Raw genomic sequence first — 14,587 nt, 5'->3', positions numbered from 1 at the left:
GAGGGGCCGGCGTGGCGGGCTCGGCCTCAGCACCGAGGGCAGGCTCACACACACCTGACTGCTCAAAGCCCCCGACTGCCTCTGGCAGGGTGCCATCCTCCACACAAACGTGAAGAGAAAAGGAAGTTTCGGTCACCCCCAGGGAGTTCACGGCACGTCTCCCTTTCGGTGTCAAGCACTCTGCCCGCTGTAATGGCTGCTGGGCATCATTAAATGTCTAAGTCATCACTTTCTGAGGGGAAGCAGGAGGTTCGTGGGGCAGAGACGGGACCCTGCACCCTGCCAACGCTCTGCTCAACGTCCCAGCACCGGGAGCGCCGTCTGGCTTTGCCGTTCCCCAGGGCCAGCGCGGCGGGGCCGCCCGCCCTCCGGCGGGGCCGAGCCATTGTGAGGCACCCGGCCTGCAGGGGGCGCGCCTCCCCCCTGCCCGGGAGGCGGTGCTCGGCGGCGGCCCGCCCCTGCGCGGGGGCGGGGGGCGTGGCCGGCTCTGCGCGCCCCGCCCCGCCGCCCGGAGGCTCTTCAGCGGGGAGCGGCGGTGCGCAGCAGCGGCGCCATGGTGAAGATCGCCTTTAACTCCCCCTTCGCCCAGAAGGACGAGCCGAAGAAGGAGGCGGCCGAGGCGCTGGTGGCCGATAAGGTGCGGGGAGCGGGGTCTCCCCGCTGCCGGGTCGCGGCGGGAGGAGCGGGGCCGAGGGGCGGCGGCGGTGGCGGTGGGGAGGGGGGGGGCAGGAGGAGGTGGAAGCCGCCGCCATCTTCTCGCCGAGGCAGCGGGCCGGGGGAAAGGCAGCTCGCGGAGTCCCCGGCTCGCCTGGCGGCCGCCCCAGCGCTCCCTTCGGCGCTCCCTGGCGCTGGGGCAGCCTTCTAGCGCGGGGGCGGCCGCTCTGCGGTCAGCCCCGGGGGGTGGTGGAGGTGTGTGGGGGGGGGGGGATCGCTCCCCTCAGGGCCGCCGCCGCGAGGGGCTGCTGGGCGGTGCGGGTCTGAGGGGGCCCGAGCGCGTCGCGCTGCTGCAGCGGTTTGCGGTTCCCTCACCACAGCCATTTTCCCAGCCCGGCTGCCGTTCGGGAGGCCTCGGGCAGTGCCGGGCAGCCCGAGCTGCGGGCTGGCGTGACATACCCGGGACAGCTTCGGGCCCGCACGCAGGGGGCAGGCCCGGCTGTTTATCTCGCAGCTGGGCCCGTGCCAGGGCCGTGTTTCCTGACGGGGTTTTAAACCTTCGTAGCTGGCAGGCGGGCGAGTCCTGCGCCCTGGCGAGCTCCGGGGCTTGGCTCCGTCCCGGCCAGTCCGGGAAGAGGCGCGGGGAAAGTGCCGTGCCCTCGGCGGGAGCCTGGTCCCCCCAGGAAAGAGCAGGGTGCAGCAGGGTCTTCCAGGCAAACAAAGTGGGTTAGGGCTCATCCTCCGCTCGCCGCTGCTCTGAAACCCTGGTAGGCAGCGAGTTGGAGAGCGGCGCTGTGGTGTGAGGTGTCTGGGCTTCTGGTATGTCTAGCTTAAATTAAGAAACCTGCCATAAAGGGTTTTAAATAGAAACCTAGGCAAATACTCTGTGGTTGGCTTTTCCTTCCTAACGAGTTGCCGTGTCGCTGGCTTGAATTGAACTTTGCAAATCTGTGGGAGACTTTATTTTGAAGGTGTCTTGATTAGCTGCTGCTGTTTTTAGTCGCAGGAAGAAGATCAGAGTCTAGGTAAATAAATCAGTAGCTCTAGAGGAGGAATATGGGATGGACTGAGTTCATTTGTAATCAGGGAGTGGGACTATGAAAAAAAAAAAACCACAACCCAAAACACAAACACCTGTGGACTTGGACTCTAGTGTCTTTATTTTTTTTTCTCCCCTTCTAAGCTGTAATCAGGAAAGCAGCTTGCCTTCCAGCCTACAGAGCCTCTGCGTCTCCTGAAATAGCCTCCCTTTAAAAGGTGAAAGGGTGCAGAGTGGTGTTATTGCTCAGTGGCCTCTTTTGAGCCGTAGGAGTTGTATGTGTGCACAGTTAATACAGTAGCACTGAATTACTAGATCAAGAGGAGGGGGAGAAAGTAGTGAAACAGTGTTAATAAAAGTTCAAAATTTAAATTTTGAAAATGTCATTAGTGGGACAAACTCATCAGCTACTCCTGAGGCAACTTGTTATACATAGTTTTACTGGCCCCTTAGCGTGCAAGTTCTGAGCATAATAGTTCTAATTCACACGCTGTTCTCATGATAGCTCAATTTAGAAGCTACTCATGCTGCTTTGTTATACCTGTCACAATATTCTCTGTGTTTGCGCATGTGTATGTGGTTTTTAACAACTCTTCACTCTGACTTCAGGGCTTAAGAGTTGCATGTAAACATCAAGTTCATAATTTTACTCCAAGACAAACTTGCTCTAGTGCTTGTTAATGTCTCCTTTTGCTGGAATATTTGTGCAGAGCAAACAAGCTTAATGGCTAATGTTGGCTGAAAGAGGACAATAAAAGTCCCCTAGAATATCTGCACAAAACACTTGAGCTTGCGGAATACTCTCCCTGCAGATTCTTTGGAGCTGACTGTGTCAACAGTGTCTCTTGAGCTAGCTGCAGATATTAACACAAGTGATTTTTCTTCTACTCTCTTACTCCTAGTTTGCTTTGCTTGTTACTGCACAGCTTAGAACTGCATTTTCTTTGCAGGTTTTCTATGACTTTTATTATTTTTTGAGCAGAGGCTTTGTAACCTACTGGAGTGAAGTCTTGGTATTGTGTTATCAGCTCTGTCAACTCTTTCTTCTCAGATTCAGGCTGCCTACATTGCTTCTTAAATGATAAATACCTTTGCTTTGTTTGAAATATGTGTAGTGCAAGTGTAGCTAATTACATGTGGACATCATCCAAGCAGTAGGACATCTGCGGTGCCAAAACCTGTTGCAGACTGTTGTGTTCAAGTAATGATAGGCTAGATGAGTAAGTTACTTGAAGGGTGTAGATGAAGGTGGCAGAATATGAAGAGAACAGAATTAGTCTTGATCTTAAAAACCAGTTAACTCTGAAGGATGGTTTTCATATAATGGCATATAAACGTGGCATAATTCTGACTCGAAACTAGTTTGGTTTTTTGGCAAATGCTTAACTAGCCAATTGTGGTGGCTTGTCTTGCTGAACCAACATTTTTCTGTTTGGAGGATGCCAGAGTGGAATGTAGGAGTATTGACTTGCACAAAACTGCTTGTTTTTTGTTTCAGTACTTGCGTAGCTGATGCATTTGACTTTTACACTGCTATATCTTGCTGAGCATGGAAATATGTGCAGCCTTTGTAATAATACTGTGGCTTGTCGTGATCACAGGTCACTTAAATATGTTGTGTTCTAGAGGAGTGCAAATAGTGGGACCCAAATAAAGAAAGGCCATGGAAGCTGCTGTGCTAAATCTAGCTACTGACTCTAGGAACAACACGAAGGAAAAGATCTTTTGCTGTGAAATCCGATTTTTCTTCCTGACCAGTAAAAAGAGCAGGTGTTGAAAGTGAGCTGCTAAATACCAGAGTCATGAATCATTAAAGGGACATACTTGACCAAATACATAGATTTATCTAAACATTTGGGGTTTGATTTTGGTTTGATGTTTGTTTTTTTTTTTAAAGACCGAAAACCAGTGTGTGTTTTGCCTAAAGGGAATGTCTCTTCTGATTGTTGAGTATTTGACAGTACTTTTGCAGTTCTCCTCTCAGCTTGGCTTGTGTGAGCCTTTCACATGGAAGTCTAGAAAGGCACTGAAAGAACTCTTGGGCGTTAAACCTGCCATTCAGACACCACCACTAACTTTGCCATCGGTATTACACAACTCATCACCATGTTATGTGGTGGTGATAGTAGTTCCTCTGGATGCAGTCATCTTCCGTTTGAGAGAACGCTGCGGGGGGGGAAACAAGTCACTGAACTGAAGAGATAAGTTTTAGGCTGCTAGAAACAAAACTTCCCTGGGACTTGGGTGGAAGGAGGATTATTTTGGAGCTGCAAGGTAGGATGTGACACAGGCACTTATTTTTATTTGGCATAATTTGAAGCTGCATTTAAGCTGATGAGTGGTTCTCTTTCATAGTGGACTTGTGCGCATTACACATTCTAAAATGTGAATGTTTGACTCAAGTCTCAGATGTTCCCCAGCTAATAGACAAAGTTGCATCTCAGCTTTTTCTGTTAGTCCAGCTTTGTAAGGAAAAGTAATGTTATCTCGTTCCTGATAGCGAGAGGAGGATAGGAAATAGGCTTTTGGGAAGAGACCTGAAAACACTGTGTACCTTCAAATGACCTTGCTCTACAAATCTTGCTTTCCTTGTACTATACTGCGGCTGCAGCACTGTATCTTTTGTTGCAGTTATTTGAATTTCTTACACCTCAAATAGTTGTTTGATAAAGGTTTGTCTAGAAAGCATCCTCTAATTAAGAAAATATCCTCTTTCAGTGCTGTTTGAGAATTGATCTTAATGTGATGCAGTAGTATTTCGTGTAGGTGTTTTCTTATTATATGATGCTTGACTTAGAATTCTTACTGCACGCCTAGAAGATGGTAGGTCAAAGTGAAGCAGTAGATAACAGCTTACTTAAAATTCGGAGTGGCTACACTTTCTAAGTCCTCATCCCCCTTTCTTTAAAGGATCCAGAAGTTGCCACACATGGAGGTGAAAACTCATCTGGAAGATGTCTGTTGACTCTGCTGGGTCTAGCGTTCATCTTGGCAGGAGTTGTTGTTGGTGGAGCCTGCATCTACAAGTACTTCATGCCTAAGGTAATGTGAAAGTTCGTTTTTCTTTAAGCATCACTGAATATAAAAAGTGTAATTATAAATGGATTACCACTATAATAGGAAACCTTCAGTAACTGGGACATGAAGACTGTTATGTCCTTTACAAAAGCTCCAGGTGTGACAGACCTGTGCTTTGTCATAGCATAAGTATTAGAACTGCAATTTTAAAGCAACATTTGCTGTAAAAATAACTGGCCTTGCTCTTATTTTCAGCATAAGGTGTACCGTGGTGAAATGTGTTACTTTGAAAATGAAAATCGTGATCGTGCAGTAGAACCTTATTTCCTGCCTATTGCTGAAGAAGCTGACATTCGAGAAGATGATAACATAGCCATCATTGATGTGCCTGTTCCAAAGTTCTCGGACAGTGATCCAGCAGCGATTGTTCATGACTTTGATAGGGTGAGTATATGTGAAGCGATAAGAAATAACTAGTCTTGTTGCTCACTGGGAAACTGTGGAGCGGATGGTAATCGTAACAGCTCCAGAGTTTTCATTCTTGAGACCTTTAAAGCTTACTGTCAATGCAACCTTGTCTTGGGGATGGGTTTAAGTGTGGGAAATCTAATCCTTTTAACTCTATTACAGTAGACTTAACTTCTGCAAGGGAGGAGTGTTACAAGAATGTTAGAGTTGTTCATACCCACAATGACTCTAACTGGATCATTTCTCAGAACAATGCATCTCGGTGCTATGCAACTTTAAATATTGTTGCCCATAGGATGTATGGAAGTGATGCTATTTGGTCAAGAATCCTGTATAAATGAAAGTGAGGGTAGGAGAATGTTGTAAATGTGCGTTAAGAAATGGGGAAAATGAGGATTCGGTCTAAGGTTCTGCTAAACTGTGTTACAGCAAAATGTAGAATTCCAAACAAGTGTGGGCCCTGGATAAGTGAATTGAAAAATCACTTTAAGTGGCTGAAACCTAGAACTTGAAAATGCTGTGTTAGTTGCATGTAGTTTCTCTAAAGCAAAGATGAGAGGATGGTTTTAATTTGACTTTTTCATTAAAGTTGTGTTGATAGTATTAACAGTTATCCTTAGTCAGCTGTAAAAGTTCTCGTAGGTTGTTTGTAAATCAAACCTTGTCAATGCAGATACAGTCATGGTAAAGACACCAGAACTGACCTCTGTACTTGCTGCCTTTAACAGCAGCATGGAATGCCACGCAGCCAAGCTGTGCTACCTGTGTTCATAGAATTTGGAGCTTTTATCTGTGGTGCCTTGATAGAATCTTGGCTATAACTTAAAGGATTCGGGCAACGTAAGAACTACAGTTGATTCTGGCTAAGTGCTATGCAAAGTCATACTAAAACAAGTAGATATGTTGATAATTTTAGTCTCTGCAGTTCTTGCACTCTGTGGTAATGCTGATGTGACTTTTTAGAGACTCATAGTTTTTCTGAAGAACTATTTGCAGGGAGTGATTGCTTATCAGCAGTTGGATACCTCTTGTTTGCACTGTGCTTAATTGAACTTCTTCACTTATGAGACCATACTCCCAAATACTTTTCTCTGTATTAATACAAACTGTACCCATTTAGAATTATAATAGAAACAGCTTTTCTTAGGCAGCTCTCACTTCTTACAGAAGTCGTGTTGTAAACCGTAGCTATAACCATTTTGTTTGCAGAAGCGGTAATAGCTAAGTTCTTACACTAGACAGTTCTTGAATGCATCGCTTTGATACTAGCTGTGTGTGATCTCCAGCTTTTTGAGCTTCCTTCTTAGTCCGTGTAGAATTGTGTTCTAATAATCAAAGGCCATGCTTAATTAATTGAAAACGTGTTTTCAAAATAGCTTTTGACGGCATATCTTGACTTGCAACTGGGTAACTGCTATGTGATTCCACTGAACACATCCATAGTTATGCCACCGAGAAATTTGATGGATCTCTTCGCAAAACTGGCGGTACGTGGAAACTTTACTGTTTATGCTGACAAGATCCCTTTTGATAAGAGTGCGGGGTGTTGCTCCTGGACTACAGTCTCTTACTAGAACAGTCCTCTTGCCATCAAAGTACATAATCCCCCTGGCTCAGTCACTGTACTGAAGTTAAGGCCAGCTGTCAGTGTATATTATGTTGAGTAGATTCATGCTTAATGCTCCTATTAATACCTAGCTTTATGAAAGCAACTAGCAAATAAGTTTAAATTTAGCTGTTATAAAGGGATTTGATAAAGCTCCAAATATCACCGAAAGCCTAAACCTGAAAGTTACTACCGGAAAGCTCACTTGCCCCATGAGTTTTAATGAAAAGAACAATGCTAACTTGTTCTTCTGTTTTATTGGCCCTGTAGTTATGAGCTCACCGCAAGCACTTTGACTCTTCAGTGACTAAAACTGCTATTTTTCCAAGAAGACTTACCTTATGGGTCAAGTTGATAGAGCTTGCTGCTACTTTCAAATTTAAATGCAATACTGAGCTATTGTGTGTCAAATATACTTTTCAAAAAAGTCATTGACTCTTCTACACCTAGTGCTAGAGGCCACCTAATCTAGCTTAGCTCGTTTCATTTTCTTCAGCTTCATGAAGACAAGCTTGAAGCGTGTCTCCTTGCCCCCATTTTTAGGAGTTGTTCATGAGAGGTGGGAAGTCATTTCAATAGTGCTGTGATCCTGTGGTGAAGACTTAACTTTTGTAGGTCGCACTGCTTTTTTTGTACTAGAAATACCTTGCCTCAAACATGGAAACTTACTATACTTTTTCTCCTCTTTTAACTGCAAACTTTCTGTTGTGTACCAATAAACTTGAACAGGTTCTATTTATATTTGCTTCATGTGAGGCAAGTAATGTTAAGGTTAACTGCTCTTTGTTTGGATGTAACTGCAACCGTTTGAAATAGCCTTTGTCAGTCTTTAACTTCTCTGGTATGCAGCTGTTCAAGACTTGCATATCTTAGTATTAAAAAGAAGGAAAGCTGAAATCTAGTGCTTGAAGCCTTCCAAAGCAAAGAGTAAAATGTAGTGATGTTTGTCCATTGTTAGCAAAATACTGTATCTCAAGGTTTTCTTTTCTCCTTTAGACTGGCTCTTACTTGCCTCAGACCTACCTAGTCCGTGAAGAAATGGTGGTTACAGAGGAGATAGATAACGTGTCTGACTTGGGTATCTTCATCTACCAACTCTGTGTTGGAAAAGAGACGTTCAGACTTCAACGCAGAGACCAGATAACAGGTAAGTTCCGTTCAGTAAAAAAAAGTCTATTGTTTGAGTAGGGAAAGGGTAAATACTTAAACCTTCAGAGTTTTTAGACTTGGAAATCTGTGAGTGTTCAACATGAGTTGAGACCGCTCATAGAACTGCTGGGTATTTTCCTCTACTTTCAAGTATGTATCCGAAGTTTCATTCAAACATAGTGAGAGAGAGTTTCAGCTGCACAATTAGAGGTTACATGCCCAAACCAAATTTGCACGTAAGCCTAGTTCAGTTCCATCTTTTGGTTGAAGCTGTAAGTTAGTTTGGCCCCAAAATTCATATAATCCATCTGATAATGTGAATCTCTGTAGGTGCAACTTAGTCTGTCACTGCCCTATCTAAAACTGGGTTAGAGGAGCACCAAGTAAAAGCATTTTCTTCTCGTGCTTCACTTGCTCTGGGGCGGGGGGAATTGAACAACTAGCTTTGGACATCCCAGACTTCCTTTCTAAAAGAGGAAGAACACTTCATAGGAACTTCTGAGCTCGCTTTCTTTATTGCCTGTCTCCTCGCACCACCCCTCTGCCATTCTGTGAAAAGGATTGAATTTGAGGTGTTGGTGGTTTGACATACTGGGAGGAGGCCTGGAGTACAGAAATCTGATGCTATGAATTTTAGTTCACTGTAGTTCTCAAAGCATTTCATCGTTTGCTGCTCTTACCAAACAAATAGCAAAGCAATCCTTTGTCAGTTACAGCCTTTCAGAATGCAAATATTTGGTTTGTCAGAAGTCTCTGCTCTGGTTTTCCTGCCAAGCTCTTATGCAAGAGTTTCCTCAGCCCAGTTACAGCTTGCAGCATCAGGAGCCACATCTGCTGTTTGCTAGAGACTACATCCTGTTACTAGATGGAAGGCTCTGTATGAGGGAGCATAAAACCGGTCCTGCGTAGCTAACAGCGTAGGGCACATGAAGAAACAGTACACGTTGCCTTTATGGGAGGGAGAGGCATGTGTCTCTTAGCTGTTGTGAAGGTGCTTCTGTGAACAAGTCTAAATTGGCTGCTGCTGTGACTGAAAGACTAGTCTACAGACAATACTGTGAAGAGCGTTTATGATGTTTCCTTAAATCATCTTGCATGTTGTTGACATCTTAGCTGCATAGTAAAAGACTTCTACAGAATACTTGCACAAAAGGATTCTAGTAAATGAATAATGCTTCTTGGTACAGTTTCTGTTCTGTAACTAACCTTGATTGCCCTTGGGGGGGAGGGCAGCGGGATATCTAGTCAAATGGAAGACTGCTGCAGAGGAGAAAATCGTTCAGGGACAAGGCTTGTCTTGCCTTCCAGATCAAATTTCTAGCACACCTTTCTTTTAGTGTGTACATGCACACATAAATAGACTAAAACGGACAAACTCCTGTAACTTCTGTGGAGAATTCTTCTCATTTAGCTGGTGCTGCATTGGCTCTCAGATTTTGTAGAGTTCACGGGTTCATCAGTTAGATCAAACTGACCTCAGGTTCTGCAGCAGTTCCCTGGAGTTGTAGCTGAAGGCATGCGAGAAACCGGACAGGTTATCCTGCCTGTTCAATTATGTACCCAGTTGGATAGCTGTTGGAAACTTCTTAGCTTGTACAGGCATTAAGATTGAGATGAATTGAAGGACAGCCTGTATTTTAAGTGTTTATAAACTAAAGCAGTGCCCTGCTGTGTTTGGTTTAAGAGCTAGTGCTTCTAGACTTCGATGGATAGCTTCTCGTGCTTACTCTGAACAATTCTCTGCTTATTAAACAAGCTATAAATCTTTCTTCTCTAATTGTTGTATATTGAACTGCTTTAGTCGAGCAGCTTGTCTTTGATGGCAGGACTACTGTATTCTTGTCTCCTAGTAGAGATTCACAGCTGATACAGGTAAACTGCCTGTGTCAGATCCAATGCTGGCATGTCCCAAAATAGAGAAAATCACTTTAATAGTGTTAGGAAGAACTTCAGCAAGATCATCAGCTGAATGGCAAATCCTCACAGGGCTCTCATCAAAGGGAAGGCTGCTCTAAAGAAGCACGCTCCGTGTTAATATATACTGGGTGGGGGGAAGTGCTGGAAAGAACTAGGGTTTTTTCTGCACCCTTCCTGAGTTTTTAAACTCTTTCTCTGTAACTTCAGTCTGCTTTGCTTTTCCTTTTCTTTGTGGTTAGGAAGGGCTATGCGAAACTTTGCCATAAACAATCTATTTAGTATTGTCTCTTCTGTCACTAAAATGGTGGTGGGATACTAGAAAAAAGTGCTTGCTTGCATTGTCCTGTGTGTTGTATGTGGGCCCCTCTCGTTGCCATTCTGAAAATGAGGGAGGCTTTCTGATAGAAAACAAACTGGTAACGAGCTCTGGTGGCAATTCATGGCTGTAGAAGCACTATGTACTGAATGATTGTATCTCGCTGCTGTACGTAATGATACAAAACTTGTAAATACTTGCTGCTGGGTTCTAGATCTGCTTTACTTAGGCTCTCATCTTCTCTCGTCCCCAGGTCTGCAGAAACGTTCAGTGGAGAGCTGTCACTCAATCAGACACTTTGAAAACTCTTTCGTTGTTGAAACAAAGATCTGTCAGCAGTGAAAGGTGTTGGATCGGAGGTGACTAGTTCACACCTTCATTAAGAAGTCTGAGCATTAGACGTTGACTTCTTAAATTAAAATGTGCAGTGATAATCAAAAGCCTTATGCATTTTCTGTGTATTGCTTGTATTTCAAAAGACGAAGTCACCATTTCAGCTTTCTTTGATCCTTGGTATAACTTTTTAGTTGTCTCATGTAAAACTTAAATTTGAGTAAGGTTTTTTTAGAAGGTTAATATCAGTTTATCCGTTGAATGTGTTTGATTTAGTGTAATCTGGGAATGGCAGAAAAATATATATATAAAAATGTTAACCAATTCCTTGGCTGGAACCAGTTCTGTTCATCTTAACTTTCACAGAATGATTAATATTAATAATCTGTGGTTTGCACATCTTGTGTAGTTCTGTAGAATAGCTCTGCACTCCGTATCCTGGCTAAAAAACCTTCTGATGTGTATCATTAAAGGTTTATTTTAACTACCACGTGTGAAGCATGTAAAATCCAACCTCAGTGATCATAAACCTCTAACACTACCCTCTTTCATTTTGTGCAATTACTGTATTGAATTCGTATGTATATTTGGAACCTTCCCCGAGCTTACGTTTAATTCTTCTACCTTTTGTTTGGTTTTGTGGTATTTAGTTGTTAGATTCGGATAGAGTTGCTCTTAAAGCTTGTCAGTATTTTTGGTTATGAATTGGTTTATCCTGTAACTTCCTATTTCAGGAATCTGTTCTGGTATAGCTCACTTGTGAATGTGACTGTAGTTGTAAACTTAAACTACTCTGGCTTATATAAACTTTTTAGATCAACTTTTTATGAGCAAGTAGCATTACTACTGCAGTCAGAGCATTGTTCCTTTTTTTGAAAGCTGCAGTATAAAGATAATGAAGAGTTAGTGTCCTGCAGTTGATGAACTTGAGAGTTTTATTAAGGGACTTTATATTGGCATAAATTCTGCAACCCTATAATAAATGTTTCTCTAAAACTCTGGCGTTTGTGTGACTTCATGGCGCTCAGCGGCGAGAGCACGGTACGCTGGTATATGGCCCATGTAGGGGAAGTGATGGTTATGGGCCTGGGGCAGCATGCGGTCCTCTTCCCTCTTACCCTCACCTCTTCTTCAGCTTGCGAAGCCGAATTTCCTCTTCCTGTTGCTGTGGAGATGCTTTGTGGTGCAAAACGAAGTTGGGGAACAGAGGGAGGAAAAGACATCTCGCTTCAAAGTTGATCCCCCAGCAGGCAATTCTCAGTGATCTTTAGTGCTGTAAACCGAATCCATTGAGCAGAGTTGCTGGCATGAGGGCAGTAACTGTCAGTTATGGTATAGCAAGGGAGGGATGCATTATGTAATTCATCCATTTGAATATTGGTGTTGATGAGGCTGGTGATTAAAGGTATGCTTGTCTTGGTGTATTTATGGCAGTGTTAATGAGAAGTCTTTTTAGCATATCATAATAGAGCAAGACAGTGGAGGGTTAATCAACAGCTTATTGTGACACCTTTTGGTGTTTACCCATGAGCTTTGCTGTGCTTTAAGCTCAGAGCTATGAGAGCGCTGCGGTGAAATTTCTATGACTGGTTGCTCAGAGAGCTAAAGTGTGTATTGAACCCTTGTGGCTTTCCTGGAAAGTAACTTGGATTGTACAGCTGGAAGTAAAAGAGTAAGCAGGCTTTCTGCTCTAAGACCTAGGGATTGAGAAGGGACTATAGGAGTAGCTGCTCTCAGTCACTGTTTATGAAACTGTGTGGAGGGAAGGAGCAGAGCGCAGCTCCTGGGCAGCAGGGAATTCTGCTGCCTTGTCTCAGAAACTAAAGCAGCTCTTCTCCCGAGGTGTATGGTGATGCCATGCAGAGGATTTTTTTGCCCCAGAACTAGAGCTTTGGTCCGCTTGGCTCTAAAATAGTAAGCGTAGGAGAGTATTTCATTGCGTACTTAACTTTACTGAAATAGAATGCTGTGGAAAGCTCTAATTATTGTCACTGGGAGTCAGGTATGCTTTACTGAAATGGCATGTGTTACTAGGGGAAGTAGCTGCACTAAGTTTCTGCTACAGACTTGCTATGTGCTTGGGCAAGTTACTGTTGTGGTGATCTCCTCCTCCAGATTGTCTGAGAGGATAACGAGGGTGGGTTGGCTGTCTCATTTGTTTTGGTAGTCTTGAGTGGAAGGGTTTGGAAATGTTGGTTGCAGAGAGCAAGAAGCATCTGCTTGTAGCATTGAGGTTTGACTCTATTGAAAATAAAAAATAGAAATTCTTCCTTCCAGCTTTGAGTGGCTGTGCAGTGGATGGCTCTCACTATACAAGCCTTTAACCTGCTGCTACCTTACGACGTGTAACAGGAATGCTAGACATGCTCACAGATAGGCTGCAACAGTTTCTTTCCTTTGGTAAAGAGTTTAAAAGAAATGAAGTCAGTTCCTTAAGAGCCTATTAGATGTTCTAGGCAATAAGCCAGCACACTCAAAGGAACAGATTGTTCTTACCTGCTTGGTGCTCTTGCATTGAGAAAGTAGTTGAAGTTTCGGTCATGCATGCAATGTGCTAGGCTTATTATCTGTCCGTAATCATTTTATGCTGTGGGCGGGCATTCAGATCAAAGGACTGCAGTTTTAAGGTTGCTTCTATGAAAACAGCCAGTATTCCCAGGATCTTCTAATGCTGTCTCTCAGTTTGAGTAGCTCCTGTGTTCAGCTGGTCTGCAGGAAGCAGAAGAGGGTGCGAGTCAGAGGAGTCCTTTGCACCAGTAGATGGCACAGGCAGCAAGCACTTGGGCATGAAGAGTGTGTAACTGATAAAAACTTGGTGTATTTATTCTAACGTACAGGTTTTCAGGTATTTTGCCAAAATTAAACCTAAAAATGATTTGATGAAAGCTTCCTCTAGGTGGTGTTAGTGTCTTTGCCTAGTTTTTATCTATAGTAAAGAACATTTTCATAATACGACTGTAACCTGTGTAAAACCCTATTAAATACTTGAATAAGACTGTGCTTCAAACATGGGTGTGGTAACTGAAGGGATAACATTACCAAGATGCAAATGCAAACTTACTTACCGTAGTAGCTTCTGTTTACAAGTGTGTTTACGGAAAAAGCAACCAGTGTGCACAGGACGATCAGCAATATCTGTGCACTTGTTTATTGACAAGTTATCTTTATGCTAGCTTGCACGTTATTTTTCTGACACAGTATACTTACATCTAAGTTTTAAATACCTTTATGAATGTTAAGCTGACAATCTACTGCTTTGGGTGATTTCTCTTCCAGCATGACATGTGAGGTGTTTTTTCAAGTTTAAGTGCTCTAATCAAACAGAAAACTCAGAATTGGGAACAAACTTGAATTTGTAGCTTGGAGGAGATGCTGTTGACCTTTGTAGAAGCCTGATAGCTTTCTGTCTGAGTGTGACTGGTAAGATATGGGCGGCTGGTGGTGGTGTGTGTGACAGACACTTCCATTAGAGTAGGTGCTAATCTACACTAGGACTGCGGAGTTTCCTCCAGCTTGACTCTGTAAAAATTCATAGGAATTCAACTGTTGTTTGCATATATAAATACCTTGAGATGAAGATCCAGGGAAGAAAAAATGGGGACAGCGTGGAGACCTTTGAAAGACATACCGAGGCCTCAACCTGGTATGAAATAGAGCTTTAGCACCTCAGACTTGATAAACTGGTTGTCTAAAAGTGAGACATTTTTCGCAATAAGCTCAACTCTATACTATGGGCCGTTGCAGCTCAGCTATGCTTAGTATGGTAGTGAAAAACTCTCACCTCACACCCACAGCGAAAGTCGCAGCATATATGCAGATGCCTGGAGGATGAAGAGCCTGCTGGGACTTCAGCAAGACTGGACTGACTTCTGTGGACTTCATTAGTTCTTGGCATCACAGGGAAAACTACCAAAAATTCAGACGTGCTCAGCAGAGTTTATGGTGAATGACGGTAGAAATATTAGAGTGCTGAAATCAGCTCTGAATTTCCCTGAGAAAAATTCTGGTTTACTATTTTTAAATCATCTTCCTGTGTCTGGGATTCATTCTTCCAACTGCTGCAGCTCTGCTTGCACCAGGGTGGGCT

At 43.6% G+C, this 14,587-nt stretch overlaps 1 protein-coding gene across 1 annotated transcript; it reads left to right on the top strand.

The window, feature by feature from the left end:
* Window positions 1-454: 454 nt before the first annotated feature.
* Window positions 455-11,496, top strand: ITM2A (integral membrane protein 2A). The gene is made up of 6 exons (XM_075161931.1): window positions 455-637; window positions 4,604-4,735; window positions 4,967-5,155; window positions 6,556-6,666; window positions 7,782-7,932; window positions 10,421-11,496. The coding sequence occupies exons 1-6, from the start codon at window positions 554-556 to the stop codon at window positions 10,507-10,509; spliced, it is 756 nt and encodes a 251-aa protein (XP_075018032.1). The 5' UTR covers window positions 455-553; the 3' UTR covers window positions 10,510-11,496.
* Window positions 11,497-14,587: the final 3,091 nt, after the last annotated feature.

The sequence above is a fragment of the Calonectris borealis genome, chromosome 13, assembly GCF_964195595.1.
Source record: "Calonectris borealis chromosome 13, bCalBor7.hap1.2, whole genome shotgun sequence".
Lineage (NCBI taxonomy): Eukaryota > Metazoa > Chordata > Aves > Procellariiformes > Procellariidae > Calonectris > Calonectris borealis.
Note: the sequence above shows the minus strand (reverse complement) of the source record. Positions and strands in the feature narration are given on the sequence as shown.

Coding starts and splice junctions, on each gene's coding strand:
- ITM2A (XM_075161931.1), top strand. CDS start 554: ATGGTGAAGATCGCCTTTAACTCCCCCTTCGCCCAGAAGGACGAGCCG. Junction 638..4,603: donor AGGCGCTGGTGGCCGATAAG/GTGCGGGGAGCG, acceptor CTTTCTTTAAAG/GATCCAGAAGTTGCCACACA. Junction 6,667..7,781: donor ATCTCTTCGCAAAACTGGCG/GTACGTGGAAAC, acceptor TTTCTCCTTTAG/ACTGGCTCTTACTTGCCTCA.